General features: G+C 44.0%; 1 protein-coding gene and 1 long non-coding RNA gene across 2 annotated transcripts in view; one reads left to right on the top strand and one right to left on the bottom strand.

Annotated features, from left to right (window-relative positions):
- Positions 1–583, bottom strand: part of SP4 (Sp4 transcription factor) — a 27,460-nt gene extending 26,877 nt beyond the window's left edge. Inside the window, exon 1 of the mRNA XM_058811266.1 lies at positions 457–583. Coding sequence (XP_058667249.1) covers positions 457–463 — 7 coding nt within the window. The 5' untranslated portion in view covers positions 464–583. The remainder of the gene's footprint in view (positions 1–456) is intronic.
- LOC131561828 (uncharacterized) lies at positions 239–15,278 on the top strand. The gene is made up of 5 exons (XR_009275109.1): positions 239–322; positions 5,212–5,303; positions 5,684–5,821; positions 11,280–11,373; positions 15,057–15,278. It is a non-coding gene; the product is annotated as an uncharacterized LOC131561828 (long non-coding RNA).

Genomic DNA, 15,278 nt, shown 5'->3' with positions numbered 1-15,278 from the left:
GTTTCCTCTCCCAGAGACAGCAGGAAAAAACCACCCACAACCCTCCTCCTCCTCCTGCCCCCTAAAGCATCGACGGCCACTGAGTGGCCGCCGATGCTTTAGGGGGCAGGAGGAGGGTTGTGCATGGGAGGGAAAGAGGGAGGAAAAGAGGAATGAAGGAGGGAAGGATGTGCTCAGGAGGGAGGGTTAGCGAAGAAAGGGGGAATGGAGGAGGGAGGTACGGAGGAGGCAAGCCGGAGGGGCAGGCGGGAGAGGAGGAGAAGAAAGGGGGCATAAGAGGAAGCAGCACGGATGGGCGGAGGGGCAGCGACAGAAGATCGGGGTAAGAAGGGGGAGAACAGAGGGAAGAAAAGGGGGAACCCGGGAGGGCGGGATAGAGGGGGGATGAAGGGTGGAGGGAGGAGCAGAGGGAGGGAGGGGTGTGCACAGGAGGGAGAGAGGGAGGGGGTTACATACCGCTCATCCCGCATTAATGCCCCGCTGAGGCGCCGCTCTAGGGGGGAGGAGAAGGAGGAGGAGGAGGCGGAGGGTGGGGTGGGGGTAGCGGGGAGAAGGCCGGTCGCAGCCGGAGCTGGGAGGAGCGGGACGGCCTATTTTTCCACGAATGGCCGCCGCTGGGCTGTGGCGTAGCTGCCTCTCTCTCCGCCCGCCGCTGCCGCCGGCCTCAGCCCGCCGCCTTGAGTGACAGCTGGGGCCCGGGGTGGGAGGCGCGGGGGCGGGGCCCGCCGGGGCCCCAACGACGCCCACTGAGCAGGAAACCGAGCCCAGCCGCCGGCCCCTCGGTCGCCCCGCTCCGCCTCAGCCCGGCTCCCCACGCCGCAGGCACAGGGGGCGGGCCGGGGGCGGGCCGCGGCCCGGAGCCCTCGGCCTCCTCCTCCTCCCGGCCCTCTGCCGTCCGCGCCGCGCGGGAGGGGGCGTGGCCGCCGAGGCGCGCGCGCTCCGCGGGGGCGTGCGGGAGGCCCGGGCTTCCGCGCTCGCTCCGCTCGCTTGACAGCGCCGTGCGGAGGGGCGGGCGGGGGGCGGAGCCTCGGGCGGGGCGGGGCGGGGTCCGGCCGAGCCCTCAGCCCCAGGTCCCGCCGTGGCTGGGCCCGATGATGGACGGCGCGCGCGCCCCGGTCGCCAGCGAATCCGGCGAGGGGGCGGGCGGGGCCGCGCGCGGCCGCCGGCCAACCCGGTGGCGCCCGCCCGCCTCGCGCGCTCGTAACTGACAGCGCGCGGGAAGCCCCCGAGCCGCCGCCTGCCCTGAGGCGCGGCCCCTGCACCCGCTTCCCCGGCCGCGCAGGGAGCGGGGAGGAGACGCCCCTGCGGCTTCCACACGGCAGCCGGGGCCCGTTCGCTCGGCCGCCTCTGCTCTCCTTTGTAACTGCCTACCGCGCCAGCCCTCCGCCTGAGGGCGGGGGAAGGGTGGCTCGGGGATTGCATCCGCACCTGCTGTGTGGAGGCGGGAGCTGCTTTCTCCCTCGCCATTGGCTCGGCCGCAGTGGTGGGCGCACGCGGCACGCCGGGATATGTAGTTCTGGGCTCGTGGTGGCGACGAGCGCGCATGCGTGGCGGCGGTGCCCGGCAGGTGCCTTCGGGGCGGGTCAGCCCTGAGGCACCCGGGCTCAGCCTCGCTGCAGCTTCACAAAGCGGGAGGCGCTCCCCGGCGCGCTGTGCTGGACTAGGCGCGTTGTTGCTGGATTAAAACCAGATGAATTACCGTGGTGCTGTTGTTTTCCCCGATGCTTGTGCCGCTGTTCCCTGCGGCTTCGGCCCCGCTCAGCCTGGCTGGTCCGAAGCTGGTCGTGGCAGCTATGGTGGATCTACAATAACCACCTCCATGGCAAAGCCTCTTATTGTTACTCAGATTTTGAAAAAAAAAATGGTGCACGGGTGCAAATTTTGTCCGTTAAAATTTTCTATGCCATATGCCCAAGCTGTTTGTCAAGTGCAAAATCATCAGCCTCCATAATGATTAATGGCACAGAACACCCCTCCTACAACGGAAAGCTGAGAGATTTGGGATTTTTCAGTAGTGAAAAGAGGAGGCTTAAGGGTTAACCTTTTTTGCAGCCTTCCAGTACCTAAAGGGAGCCTACAAGAAAGATGGAGAGAGACTCTTTGCAAGAACTATTTATAGGACAATGGGGGTATGGCTTCAGTCTGAGAGTAGGTTTAGGTTAGATACTAGGAAAAAATTCTTTACTTTGGAGGTCTGGGACATTGAAACAGGTTGCCCAGAGGAGTTGTGGATGGTCCATCCCTGGAAGTGTTCCAGGCTAGGCTGGATGGAATTCTGAGCAACCTGGCCTAGTGAAATGAATCTCACATGGCAGAAGATTTGGAACTAGATGGATCTTTAAATTCCCTCCCTATGCCGACCATTCTATGATTCTAGGATAAGTCAAAGATGAAAGTACCAAAGCAGGTCTTTACCAGCTGTTCAACAGTTTCATCCTTCAAAGGGAGGAGGCCGTCCTCCCCTCAGTCCCTATTCCAGGCCTCCAATAAACCCTTTGGAACCAGAGAGGAAATGTAGAAATACCATTGTAAAGTAAGAAAGTGATAGACATAAACATGATACAGGCTGTTTCCAGCCATTGTACAGACAGAAAACACAGGTCACAAGTAGAAAACTACAGGACAGAACAGTCTGGGTTGGAGTGACCCACAAGGATCATTGAATCCAACTCAAGTGTTACATTGTCAGTGAATGAACGATGTTTGTCCCTACTATGAGCATAACATTGCCATGCTCTGAATCTCTGCTCTGTATGTTGTATTGTAGTGGCAAGGCACCAGAGCAGACCAACTGTTGGGCAAAGGAACTTCCTTCACAGGAAGTTTTTGAGAAGCTAGGATGTGCATGTACCAGGCTGCTCTGCAAGTATTTGATTCCACCTCAGTGCAGGGTTGGACAGAGTAATTTTCTGAACTCCTTCACAATTCTGTAGTTACAAAGGTTTCTGTTTTATAAAGAGACAATTTTCTTGTGTGTCAGTCACTGTGGTGTGGTTTTATTCCCAGAGCATAGCTCCATACTTTTGAAAGGCTTACCCACTGTAGTAGTGAAAATTAAAAACTACATTCCTGAAATTCACCCATTTCCTAACAATGTGCCAAAGAAAAGTACACAAAAAAGTATCACACATAATTAGTTAAGATTGCTTCTTCTCTGTTTTCGACAGTGAAAATGAATATTCACTTCTTGCTCCCCCAAGCTGTCCAACACAGTTATTGTGAACTGAGATTCTAAGGACATCCCACTATTGTACTTTTAAAGAATGTAATTAAAGCTCCCTTCTTTCATCTATTTATTCCCCAAAACTGCTTGAATTCCTGCTCTATCTTCATGGCAATTTTTCTTTTTGTTTCACGGCAACAACAGTTGGTAAGGGATCATGACCCCACAAATGCTGAATTATTTGTGTTCAGACAAGCAAGTGGTAGTAGTTCACAGTTTACAGCTCAGCCAAATCCCAGTGCCTCCTAGTCAGTGCCAGGGAGCAGCAAGACTAGGGCTTCCTCCTTAGAGAGTCCACTGCCAAGGCAGGGCAGTGCCCTCCTGGTCGGGGCAGCACCCTTCACATCCAAGCAGCTTTGAGGCAGTGACAGGACCTGCTGGTGATCCAGTGGTTATCAGAAGAGCAGGAGACTGGGCCACTTCCAGCACAGGGCCAGAGACAGGGCCACCTCCAGCTCATAGGGCTCAGCCCTGGGGCTGAGCTCCATGAGAGCTCCAGCCCCTGGACAGTGTGTGGGAGTGTATGGTCAGGAAGCAGAGTATGGGGCGCCTCCTGAAGGAAGGGATAAATGAAGAACAGGCAAATGTGCTATCGAGGTCACTCTCCTTTTTTTTTTTTTTTTTTTCTTTTTTTGAGAGATGGAAGTTTTAAGTCCTATGCAATCTTTTAAACTTTCACTAGATTTCCATCTGAGGCTGTAGGTACAGTGTTTTTGAAAAGTTTGCTCTAGGGTGCAAAGAGTAAAATCTATCTCAACTCAGCAAGTGATTGAAGTGACAGATAAAAGATGGTGGTGGTGTAGGTGGTTTCAGTAGGGGCACCATGATTTTAATTTTTTATTTTTACCATCCATAGTTACTCCTATACCACCTACTCTTTCCCAAATTCCAAATGTCACTCTTGCTCAAATTCTTTCTGCCAGCTTAAGCTTTCTGAGTCTGCCCCTTTCAGCATTGTTCCCACATGAACCAACACCTTCCCTTTGCACTCTGACATGGTTGTTCTCTGTGGGTTTTGATTGAAGTCAGCAGCAGTCACCTGTTGAGTTACATGAAAGAACAATCAGGTCTGAGGATGTATTTCTGTTGGCACAGGGGTTCCGACTGCTAATGGGGATCTATGAAAGTAAAACATCAGAAAGAGGAAAAAAATAAGCAAACGGCTTTCATTACCACTTTCTTTCAGGCTCAGAACTTTAGAAATGTGTTGTCACCCAGGAAAAGAGCACAACATGGAAATGTGTGGGCGAGCAGAGACCTACTGAAATATGAGGTTCCTGGCAAGATGTAGCTCAGGCATAGTATCACATGAGGGTGGCTGGTTTGCACAACAGCCCAAACTAAGAAAATCCACTTAATGCAGAGTCTCTATTGCTTTGTGTCTCTCACAGTGTGTATATATTTTAACTACAAAGAGCTTAGCTCCTTGTTTTTGATACTTTAATTATCTTTTCTCTCTACCCATATGTACAGTTTTCTGTCTCTCTTGTTTGTTAGTTCTTCTATGTTTTGTTTCCGTTTTTCTTATCTTTTAATTTTCTTTATTTTCTCCGACTTTTTCCTGTGTGACTTTAATTCCCTGTGTCTTGCTTTTCCCATTATTTTTTGCTACTTTCTTTCCTTGTTCTAATAGCCACCCATTTCTCCACCTCAAAAATATTCTCTCACCCTAAATCCGCACCTGTATGTTGCATTTTTTTTTTCTTTTTTTCTCCCCCTTTTTAAGCTCCCAAACTCTCTTCTTTATCACTTCTGGCTTGCTCTTTAAGCTGTCTTTAGCATTCATTGATTTTTCACCTAACACACTGACTGATATTTTTGACCCTCTTAGGCATGACTCTCTAGAGCACGGTGGGGCTTGTAATGCTGAACAGAACAACATCAAATATCTTTACAAAGGGGAAAAAAAAAGAGGGGGCGTGAAGGGGGAAGGAAAGACAGCTGTCTGCATGCTCCAGTTTCATTGGTTCCCTTCCCTACTCTGCCAGCCCTTGCATAGGTTGCGTTTGGACAGAGAGAGACGAGAGGCCGGCAGCTGCAAACAGCAGAGACAGTAATGACATGGTGGCTTCACAAAACTGTAAGTCCAGTTGTAGGGGAGCTTGTATTAGCTTAAAAATGCTGCAGCCCTTAGACACAAGGTGCTGAACTACTATAAGACCACATTGTTTGACTGAAGCTGGGGGTGTGGTGACAATATTTATATAAACATATGAAGGAGTAATTTTTGTCTGCCAGGATTGCGTAAGATCAAGTATCAGATAACCATATTTCTGAATGGAGCTTATTTGCCAGCCCAAAGGCTCCTTTGCCAGTTCTTTCATGCTCCCTTTGTGCTCTTGCTCTTGCTTTGCCATGGAACTCAAATGTTTCCGAAGAAATAAATATGCAGGTTTGGGTGCATATTTACTCTTATGCTTCTGGTGGGTTTGTTGTAAACTGTCTCAACTCCATCAACAGCAACTTTGAAGATTTTGGTGATGGCGTAGCATTACTGATCAGACAGAGCCTGGACCGGAGCCACAGTGGAAATCGTGTACTTGGCAAGCAAGCCCCTTCGGCATTGTTCCACATGATCCCAAGTGAACCGAGCAAGAGGTATTTGACCTGCTTGGAATCTGTGTAAAATATCTATTGACAACACCAGGGGAACTTGAGCAGTGATTTCTTTTGTAGCATCTTCTCTTTGCAAATGCATCAGCGTGGGGAATCTCAGACAGCACAGGACTGGATTTAGAATCCTGCCTTCAGGAAGACAAGTAGCAAAAATGAATGCTTCAGTTCTGAATGCCATGGCCCTAACTTCTCCAGGCCTGAAACACAAAGCTTCCCTTCTTTGTACTGCATTCAATTGTACCTGCTTCTCGCTCGCCTGATGTTCTCCTAGGATTTTCTCATGTCATTACTGTGTTGCAGTTACTATGATAAAGCAGGTATGTCTCAGGCACTGAATCAAACACTTATTCTGAACAGGGTTTATGTGGCTCTAGACAGGCCCCATGCACTCTGACTCTGCTACTGTATCAGCTCTGACTATTGGATGACATTGTGTCAGATATTGTGAAAGTGAGCTTTTAGTTTAGGAAGAGAAGTGAAATCTACCTGATGTTGCTCAAGACATCAGACTTTGTTTCTTGTCACGGTAGCAGGTGACAGCTGCAATCCAGGACTTCAGCATATCCAAGGACACAGTGTAGAAATTGACTTCAGGACATTCACTGAGAAGCTTCCCCAGCAGGTCAAAAATGTGTTTTTCCAACACCCAGGACCATGTCATCCAGCACAGAGATGATCTGCTTACCTTAAGGGAGTGATAATTGTTTTCTGTATCCTTTTCTATGCCCAATCTATCACAAGTTTAAAAACTAAAATCAAGTCTTGCTTGAAGTATGTTTGAACTCAGGGAGTTACTTGATTCTACTTGTCATTGCTATGAAGTATTTTTGGCTTCTCTCCTCCTGTCCCAGGCTTCTGTCAAGTGTAAGTCTCTGCAGATAACTTGCCTTCTCCTTTCTCCCAAGCCAGAGAGCCCCTGTTGGCTAAGTGTGTGACATACCCTACCATCATCAATCCTAGATTAAGTAGGGAAGGAAAAACCTAGAGATGTAGTTCCTTCTGATGAGGAGATAGATACTCTTAAATATGTAAAAAAAAAAAAAAAAAAATGTGGGAAAGCCATGTGTAGAATAAAGTCTGACAGAAAATCAAGGACTTTTCTTTCAGGTAGACAAGTTCACATAGCCAGTGACCACTTGAAAGTAATTAAATCAGTAACTGAAAAGGCCTTAGTGAAGATTGCCAATGGATGAGCTCATGAGCTTGACTGCCAGGGCCCAGAGGGCCCTGATGGGTCAGTCTGTTGATCTCAGTGTGCTGGGAGCTTGAGGGATCATAGTCTTCTTGTGTCAGCGTGGCCAGGAGAGAGCAGCAGGATGCGCAGATACCACACACCTCCATGAATCACCTAACCCTAGCGTTGTCTTCCATGGTTCTTACAAAAGCTTGCAACACAGTGACTCCTTCCTTTTGATCTCGAGCCTGGAGGTGGATGTGGTGGTTTAACCCCAGCCAGCAAGTAAGGAACGCTCAGCTCACTGAGGCTGGCTGCCTCCTGCCTCCAGTGGGATAGAGTGGAGAAACATCTGGGTTTACATAAGAACAGTTTTAATAACTAAAATAAAACATAAAACACTAAACACTGAAATAAATTATTATTATTAATAATAATAACAATGAAAATGTAGGCAACAAAGAGAGAGAGAAATAAAAATAAAACCCAAGAAAGACAAATGATGCACAATACATTTGCTCATCACCTGCTGACATTCAGTCCAAGCCTGAGCAGCAATTGTCTCCTCCTGTCAACTCCACCCATTTATGTATTGGGCACGGTATTCTGTGGTATGGAAATCGCTGTGTCTAGTTTGGGTCAGCTGTCCTGGCTATGATCCTTTCTGGCTGCTTGTGCACCTGTTCACTAGCAAAGCTTGGGAAACTGGAAAGTCCTTGATTTAGAGCAATTATTTCTCAGCAGCACCTAAAACATCAATGTGTTATCAACATTATTCTTATACTAAATGCCAACCCCACAGTATTATACCAGCTACTAGGAAAAAGAAAAATTATCTCAGCCAGGATAGCAGAGAGCATGTTTTCCCCATCAGTGACCCCATCAGATGCAGTTGAGTGTGTATCCAAGTCTACTACCACTTCCTATCAAAATGGTTATTTTAATTTCCTAAATAATCTCACCTGCTATTGATTTTCCCAGCCCAAAATGCTGCCAGAGCACTGAGATAGGGGAACTCTACTTTGGGTCTCTGCATGACTAGTTATTTCCTTGACTTGCTCAACAACATGCCTACACACTAGTCTTCTCACCAAAAAAGGGCTGAACTTATTATCATTAATCTTGTACTTCTCATTCTAGAAATCTCTTTTTGCTGCTGAGCTGCCCCCACCTGCATTTGCAGAACTCTTCTCATGGAGCCAGATGTGATGCTCAAAAAGATCCTGTCTTTGTCATCATTGACAATATATGACAACAGAGAAAGTTGTGTCTGATGTAACCAAGTTTGCAGTCTCATTTTATGTGGCCCATTGTGTGCAGGAAACCCTTCTGGCTCAGGAAGTCTGCCTGCATCTGTGCTGCCACCGAAAGCACTGCTGCACACAGTTTTTTGCCCACACACATGTTTTTTGCTCAGTTCATCTTCCAAAAATGGAGACACTGTGATAGCAGGTGTGGTGATAGGTCCAGGGCATGTAATATTAATTGTTTAAAGTTGTTCAACTTAAACAGTTCAAGGACAGAATCACAGAATATGCTGAGTTAAAGGGGACCCATCAGGATCATTGAGTCCAACTCATGGACTCATGACCTCTCTTACCTATTCCTTGCAGTGAAACCAGGCTGTCAGTTTACAAAGTACCAGAAGATGGGAAAGTGGGATGAAGTTCAACCAGGATACTAGTTAACATGCCTGTAATAAATGTAGGCATAAACAGGATACCCTATGTTCTGTGTTATTTGCAGTTTGTAATCTAAATTTTTTATGTGGTAAAAGTGACCCAGTTCTGCAGAGGTCTGGTATCAATAAATGTAGATGAAAGCTGCATGAGGGACATGTGTCAGTTCTTGTTTGAGAAATCAATGAATGTACCTGGAAATTCAAGTCTGCAGGTACAGCAGATGGAGGGGGGAATGGGAGAAATATTTTTTTCCTCACTGAACTCTAATCAAAAAGAAAACAGATGAAACAAGCACGTTCCATAGTCTCAAATATATTTTCTAACCTTGACTCTTCAATAGGATACAGTTTTACTGTATGAAATTTCTGAGGAGAGGGAACCAAGAACATGAGCCATAGACTCAATTTTTACCTAGCTCCAAGTCTCAGTGCATTTTATCGTAGAAGAATATCCCTTGCAAAAGAATTGCATTGACAAGCGTCCAGATAGGAGTAAACTTGTATTAATAGATAATTTCAAGTACCCAGGATTAATGGCTCAAATACTACTGAAGGATATAGCTAAGAGTAGGAAATTCTTGTTCCCACAAAGGAGTGCTTTAAGCAGTAGGTGGCTTTGCTGGTGTGCAAGAGATTTAGTGCTAAGTAACAAATGAGATCTGATTTAAGAAGTAATTATAGCTGACTCTCTCTGTCACAGTAGCTGCAAGATAGTGAAGATTAGTGTAGTAATCTTAACTGTAGAATGGGTGTCCACAGGCATAAAACGATGAAATCAAAGACAAAGTACTTTAGAAAATAAAATCCTTAAAATCAACCTGATATTTAACTGCACTATAGCACAATGATTGAAAGAACTAACATACTGCATTAGATAGTTTATTTGAGTAATAAATAAGCCTATAAAGAGTTAAAAGCAGCCCCCATGATGCCAGGGGGAAGCATCAAGAACAGTGTCATCTGAATTCTGCAGCTGATGAATGTGTCAGAGAGGTTCTGTGAGGAAATGTAAGATTCAAGTGGTGAGAAATAAATCTGAAAGAAGATAAATATTTGGAATCAAAGACCTGCAGGCATCAAGAGATGCATTAAGCTGTCTTGAGAGAATGGATCAAAGTCAGCAAGAGATCTAACCTCTGAGATGTTGCTATTTAAAACTAGCAGACCACCAGGGCATGAATTTCTGAAAGGCAAGTCACTGTCAGAAACTGTCATGAAAATATTTAGTACTAAAAGAATTGCTAATTTAAGTTACAACTTTCTGTTTCTTTGAGACTGTAATAAAAGTAGCAAGAATGAAAATCCAGCAGGATCCACTTGTTTGCCTCTTCCTCAAAGGAATGGAGAAACTCTGAGGAGTATTTTTCTAACCTCTTCTTAGAAAGTTGAATGGTGGAGATTATACCTGATCTTTTTGGTGACCTATTTCTGTCTGTAGCTATCCATAGAGTCAGAAGGTTTTCCTGTTTTACCCTAAACCTTTCCAGCTGTCATTAAATCCAGCAAGGTTCTGCCATGCCTTCAGTGTCATGAAGCACAATCATGAAAAGGGATCCCTGCTTTTCAGAATTTTCTACATATTGGAAGGTTGAGATATCACCTCCCCACCTCCATCAGCCTCTATTTTTTACAGCAAATATTACCTCTCCCTTTTTCAATAATTTTCCATATTTTAAACCATTTTAAAGTATTCTTCTTTATGTAATGTTGTATTAGACTACTCCAAAGAGAGGCTTCTGAAAGGTGAGTAAAGAAAAACAGTTACTAATTCTGCCTTACATATGACATATCTATTAGAATGTCCCAGGACGAGTTTTTCTGTTTTCCCATCAGTGTGGTATCATTGATTCTATTAAATATGTGGTTTAATGTAACAGCCAGGTCTCTTTCTACAGAGCTGTTAGTGTTCTCAATTTTGTATTTATGTGTTTGATTTTCTTCTAACTTCAATATGGTACTTGGTCACTGTATTTATTGAGTTTTGTCTTATTGATTACAGACCACTTCTCCCATTTATCAAAGTAATTTTGAATTCTAATCTTTCAGCTTCCTTGCACCCCTTTTCTTTGGCGTTTTTTGAGTGTGCTCTCCATTCCATCATCCAAGTCTTAAGTGAAAATTTTGTGTTGGATCAGATTTTGGCCAGACCTTATCAGACTTATAATCAGATATATCATATATCCTTTCTATTTGAAAACAAAATATGAATAAGTCTAGGAGTATTTTCTGCAAGCAATTATGCACATATTGTGTACAGCAAGTTAGCCCAGGACAAAATATTTCTGTGCCCTGTTAATGAGAAGGCCAAATAAGGTAGTGCCCAAAGATTCCCATAAGTCAATATACATCTCTGCTACTGCCTTTTTTGCTATGAGACAGATAATCTGTTAAAGGAAGAAAACACAGCAGTTTATCAAACATTTTTTTGCAACAAATCTTTTCTGCCTGTTTGTTTTTCACTGACCCTCCAGGTGCTTTAAAAGTGTCAATTTAATAATTTATTAGATTATTGTTCTTGATGTTGAAATGATGTTGACTGCTGATTTTTCCTTTCTGAAGATGATATTTTATTCTTCCCTATTCAGACTACCCGTTGTTCAAGAATTCTTGAAAACAGCGATGGCAATGCAGTGTTTTAAATGTTTTAATTCTAGGACCACTTCACAGAAAATATCTGAGGTAAATATTTAGATACTGTGTGGACATAAAAATTGTGTCTCTGTTCTTGCTATTAATATTTGACACTTGCTTCAAGAGGAGAAAATTATGTAAACACTTTAAAAGACAAAATTTGCAAGACATAAAATAAGGTAAAATAACTTTTCAGAAGAAAAGTTGTATAATTACTTTATTACTGTTCTTTGTAGCTTTAAGAGACTTTTCCTTCTAAATATTGCTGAAGTTTATTAGAAGAAGCTAGTTAAATACTTACTAATTTTCTCTATCCAAACTACATTCTAATAAATTACTGGTTGCCGAATTGCTTCTTTGAAATAAGTCAGTGGCAAAAAGAATTAAAACATGAACAAAAGAAAAATAGAGGTAGTAAGACATAGAAATATTGAGATATATTGTATTTACACACAACTGGCCATGTTTATCCCCTTACCCCTCAATTTTCCCACTCTTGCTCCTCCCCAAATCACCTAAACATCTCCCTTTTCCTGCCTCTGGATCCTCCCCTAAACATTATGTAGTAAATCCCGCACAACTTGAGAATGCTTTTCTCCTGCATTGAATGATGTATCCCAGCCCTAGGCAGCACCTTTGCTTGGTCTGAAAGGGGATCTAGAGAGCTGTTTGCTTGCAGCACTTTGTCATGATGGCTTTTCCACGTGGACACTGGGTCCCTCCTGGGACAGTCCAGGGAGGGGCCCAAATGAAGTGTTTGTTTCTTGGTGGTCCTTGGTTCAGGTTGTGCTATGGCCAGCATGACCAAGGCAGTGATTGTCCCCTCGTACTCGGCACCAGTGAGGCCACACCTTGAATCTGTTCAGTTTTGGGCTCCTCACAACAAGAAAGACACTGAGGTGCTGGAGAGTGTCCAGAGAAGGGCAACGGAGCTGGGGAAGGGTCTGGAGTACATGTCTTATGTGGGAGCTGGGGCTGTTTATGCTGGAGAAAAGGAAACTCAGGAGGAACCTTACTGCTCTCTACAGCTGCCTGAGAGGAGACTGTAGCCAGATGGAGTTCAGCCTCTTTTCCCAGCTAATCTGAGATAGGACACGACGAAAAGGCCTCAGGTTGCACCAGGGAAGGTTTAGTTGAATATGAAGAAAAATTTCTTTGCTGACAAGATTGCTAGGACTTTAAACAGGCTGCCCAAGGAAGTAGTGGATCACCATCTGTGGAGGTGTTTAAAAGGCATGTACATGTGACAGTTAAGGACATGGTTTAGTGGTGGACTTGTCAGTGCTGGATTAACAATTGAATGCAATGATTTTACAGATTTTTTCCAGTGTAAATGATTTCTTTGATTGTATGAGTCTAGGTTCCTGCCTGCTACTCTGCCTTCCCTGTACTCCTCTGGACTTGTGGAGATTGGTCCTCAGTGGTCTGATGGCTTCTGTGATGGGTCTGAGGGCAGCCCAACAGGGTAGAATTTAATTCCCCATCCTTCCACTGTCTCTCTGAGCATCCTTGTGGGTGTGCTGGTGAGCTTTGTCACACAACTGAATAGTTCTTCTGACACAGATAGCACTCAAGATAATAATAAGAAGGAAAAACCAACAAAAAACCCAAACCACCCTTCTTCCACCAAATAGATGTAACCTTTCAATTGTAACTGATTTTTGTTGGTGAAATTTAAACCCCTCTGGAGGAAAGCACCCATTTGCTTTTGGTCTTGTAAGTACACATATTTGATGCTATGCCTTGTGGGATGTGATTACTGGAATCTATTCCTTCTTCACTAATAAGGAAAAAAAATCAGGAAAACAGTGAAGAAAACAATGAAGAAAATGTGCCATTTTACATTGGTCATACTTTTATGGTTTCTTTAGTGTTTTCTTTTTACCTTGTTTTTGGTGATGATGGAAAGAAAAGAAGTTATTTCTTTTTTGTAAAGAGCTTCATGTAGATTGCCAAGACTCACTTCCAAAGAGCTGAAAGTCACATTCTAAATCATAACAAAATTCTTCCCTTTTCGTCAAGCTTCAGTTATTATGTGAGTTTAAGAGAGAGTTAAAAAAGAGAGTTGCTTTTGGATACTCCTTGGAATTACATGGTGTTCAAAGAAGCTGTTGCTAAGAAATTCAGAGTTCAAGTTTTTCTTCTTAGCAGAAGAATATGGCCATGAGCAGCTCTCCATGTGCCTTAGAGGAACACCTTCATTTATAGCTATATAGTTAAATTTATATTTTAGAACACAGACAAAGTTGCCTGGCATGAAAGACAGCTTTCCTAGGCAGCAAATTTACCATACATTGAAATAAGTAGCTCACAGAAGTGGACAGAACTAATCTGACATCATGCAGCCTGTTCATATTAGTGTTCTCATGAAGAGCTACTAAAGAGTTGTAATGTCGGAGTTATGTCTCTTGTAACAGTGGATAACAACTCTGCACTGGCTAGATGCCTTCTGCTGCTCTCTAAGCTGAACAGGAAATCTAATTCATCTCATGTGGTTTCCTGATGAAATATATGCTGGCAATAACAAACGTATGAGTCCTGCTAAATTCAGTTGCTAGATAGTGAAAGATATCTTCTGTGTTTTTGTTTTTGTTTTTGTTTTTGTTTTTTCCCCTACGATGAAACATTAAACTTGCCAAACAAATGACTAAAGGTAAACATAAAATATAATATGCAAATGGCTTCTCTCTTTACTTATCTGAAAAATAATAACTAAAACATAATTAAGAGAGAGAGATTTCTGATTTAATATGTATATTTTACATATTTAAAAATGGGAGATATTTTCAATTAAGTAATATCCGTCCCGAAGCTTCACAAGAGCACTTCACAGCTCTCGGGTAAGCTCTCCATTGGTGCTTATCTGAGATGACTAAAGAGCATGAATGAAGTGCCAAACTCCTTGGGTACCATTAACTCTCCCTCTTTGGGAAAGTATGCATTCAATCACTAGGGAGGGAAAACAGCCAGACAGTGGCTGCTGAAACCATACAGCGGTGCAGGTGAAATATTTGGCTATGAACAACTAAACTATTTTGTCAGTTCGGCAATAAATTTTATTCTAAGTAGAATTCCCTGGTCCACATCCAAGTGCTGACAGTAGCTGTTTTTCCTGGTTCAAACAGAGAGTGAGAAGGGAAACAACTGGGATAACCAAAGTCAAACCTTCTGTTTCATGTGATCAGGGAATATTTTGTGCAAAGTTCTTGCAGTCCCTTTGTAAAGCTGAGATAGCTGGCACAGCAAAGCAGGTAGCAGCTCTGGAAGCAAAAAACTGGCACGCTGGAGCTTATGCTAGTTTGATCCCTTCTGCTATTCTGTATTAGAGGACGTATTGTAGATTCTTTATTTTCTACTTTTATTTAAAAATTATTTTTCTTTTGACAGAGTTTGTAATTTACCATTTTTAGTTACAGAAACATTTAACATCTGTTCTTTCTCTCAGTTTTCTTGTTCTTGACAATGCTTGTCTCAGAAAAGCCATGATCTTTCAAATCATGGTGGTCTATACTGATCTCACTGGTCATTGCAGCACTAGCCATTAGCAAACACAATTCTACGCTAACTAATTAAAGTCTTCTGGTTTTGGCATTTAGTTTGTGTGCTGATTCACAGCTATGTACTTACTTGTGCCGGGTTCATATGCAGCTGTGTGTCTTCACAACTGCCGTTTGCCAGTTTGAGAAGGTGCTCTTCCAAAAAGAATGATTCTTCTTCCTCTTCTTGCCCAGGTGTGCATTACCATCGATTTCCTTGTGGTTGTACCAGTGTGGCCATGTAGCAACTCAGAGAAACTCACTTAATCCAACTGGAAAAAACACTCACACAAAAGATATTTTCTCAGCTAAGCTGTTTCAGCTGATGGTGGTGATGAAGCAGCACACCCCCGATACAAGGGGAAGGTGAGAAGATGTGGCCAGGCACAAACTAGAATTGCACCCTTTCAGCAGAAG

Source organism: Ammospiza caudacuta, chromosome 1 (genome assembly GCF_027887145.1).
Source record: "Ammospiza caudacuta isolate bAmmCau1 chromosome 1, bAmmCau1.pri, whole genome shotgun sequence".
NCBI classification, from domain to species: domain Eukaryota; kingdom Metazoa; phylum Chordata; class Aves; order Passeriformes; family Passerellidae; genus Ammospiza; species Ammospiza caudacuta.
This window is presented reverse-complemented; position numbering and strand designations above follow the sequence as displayed.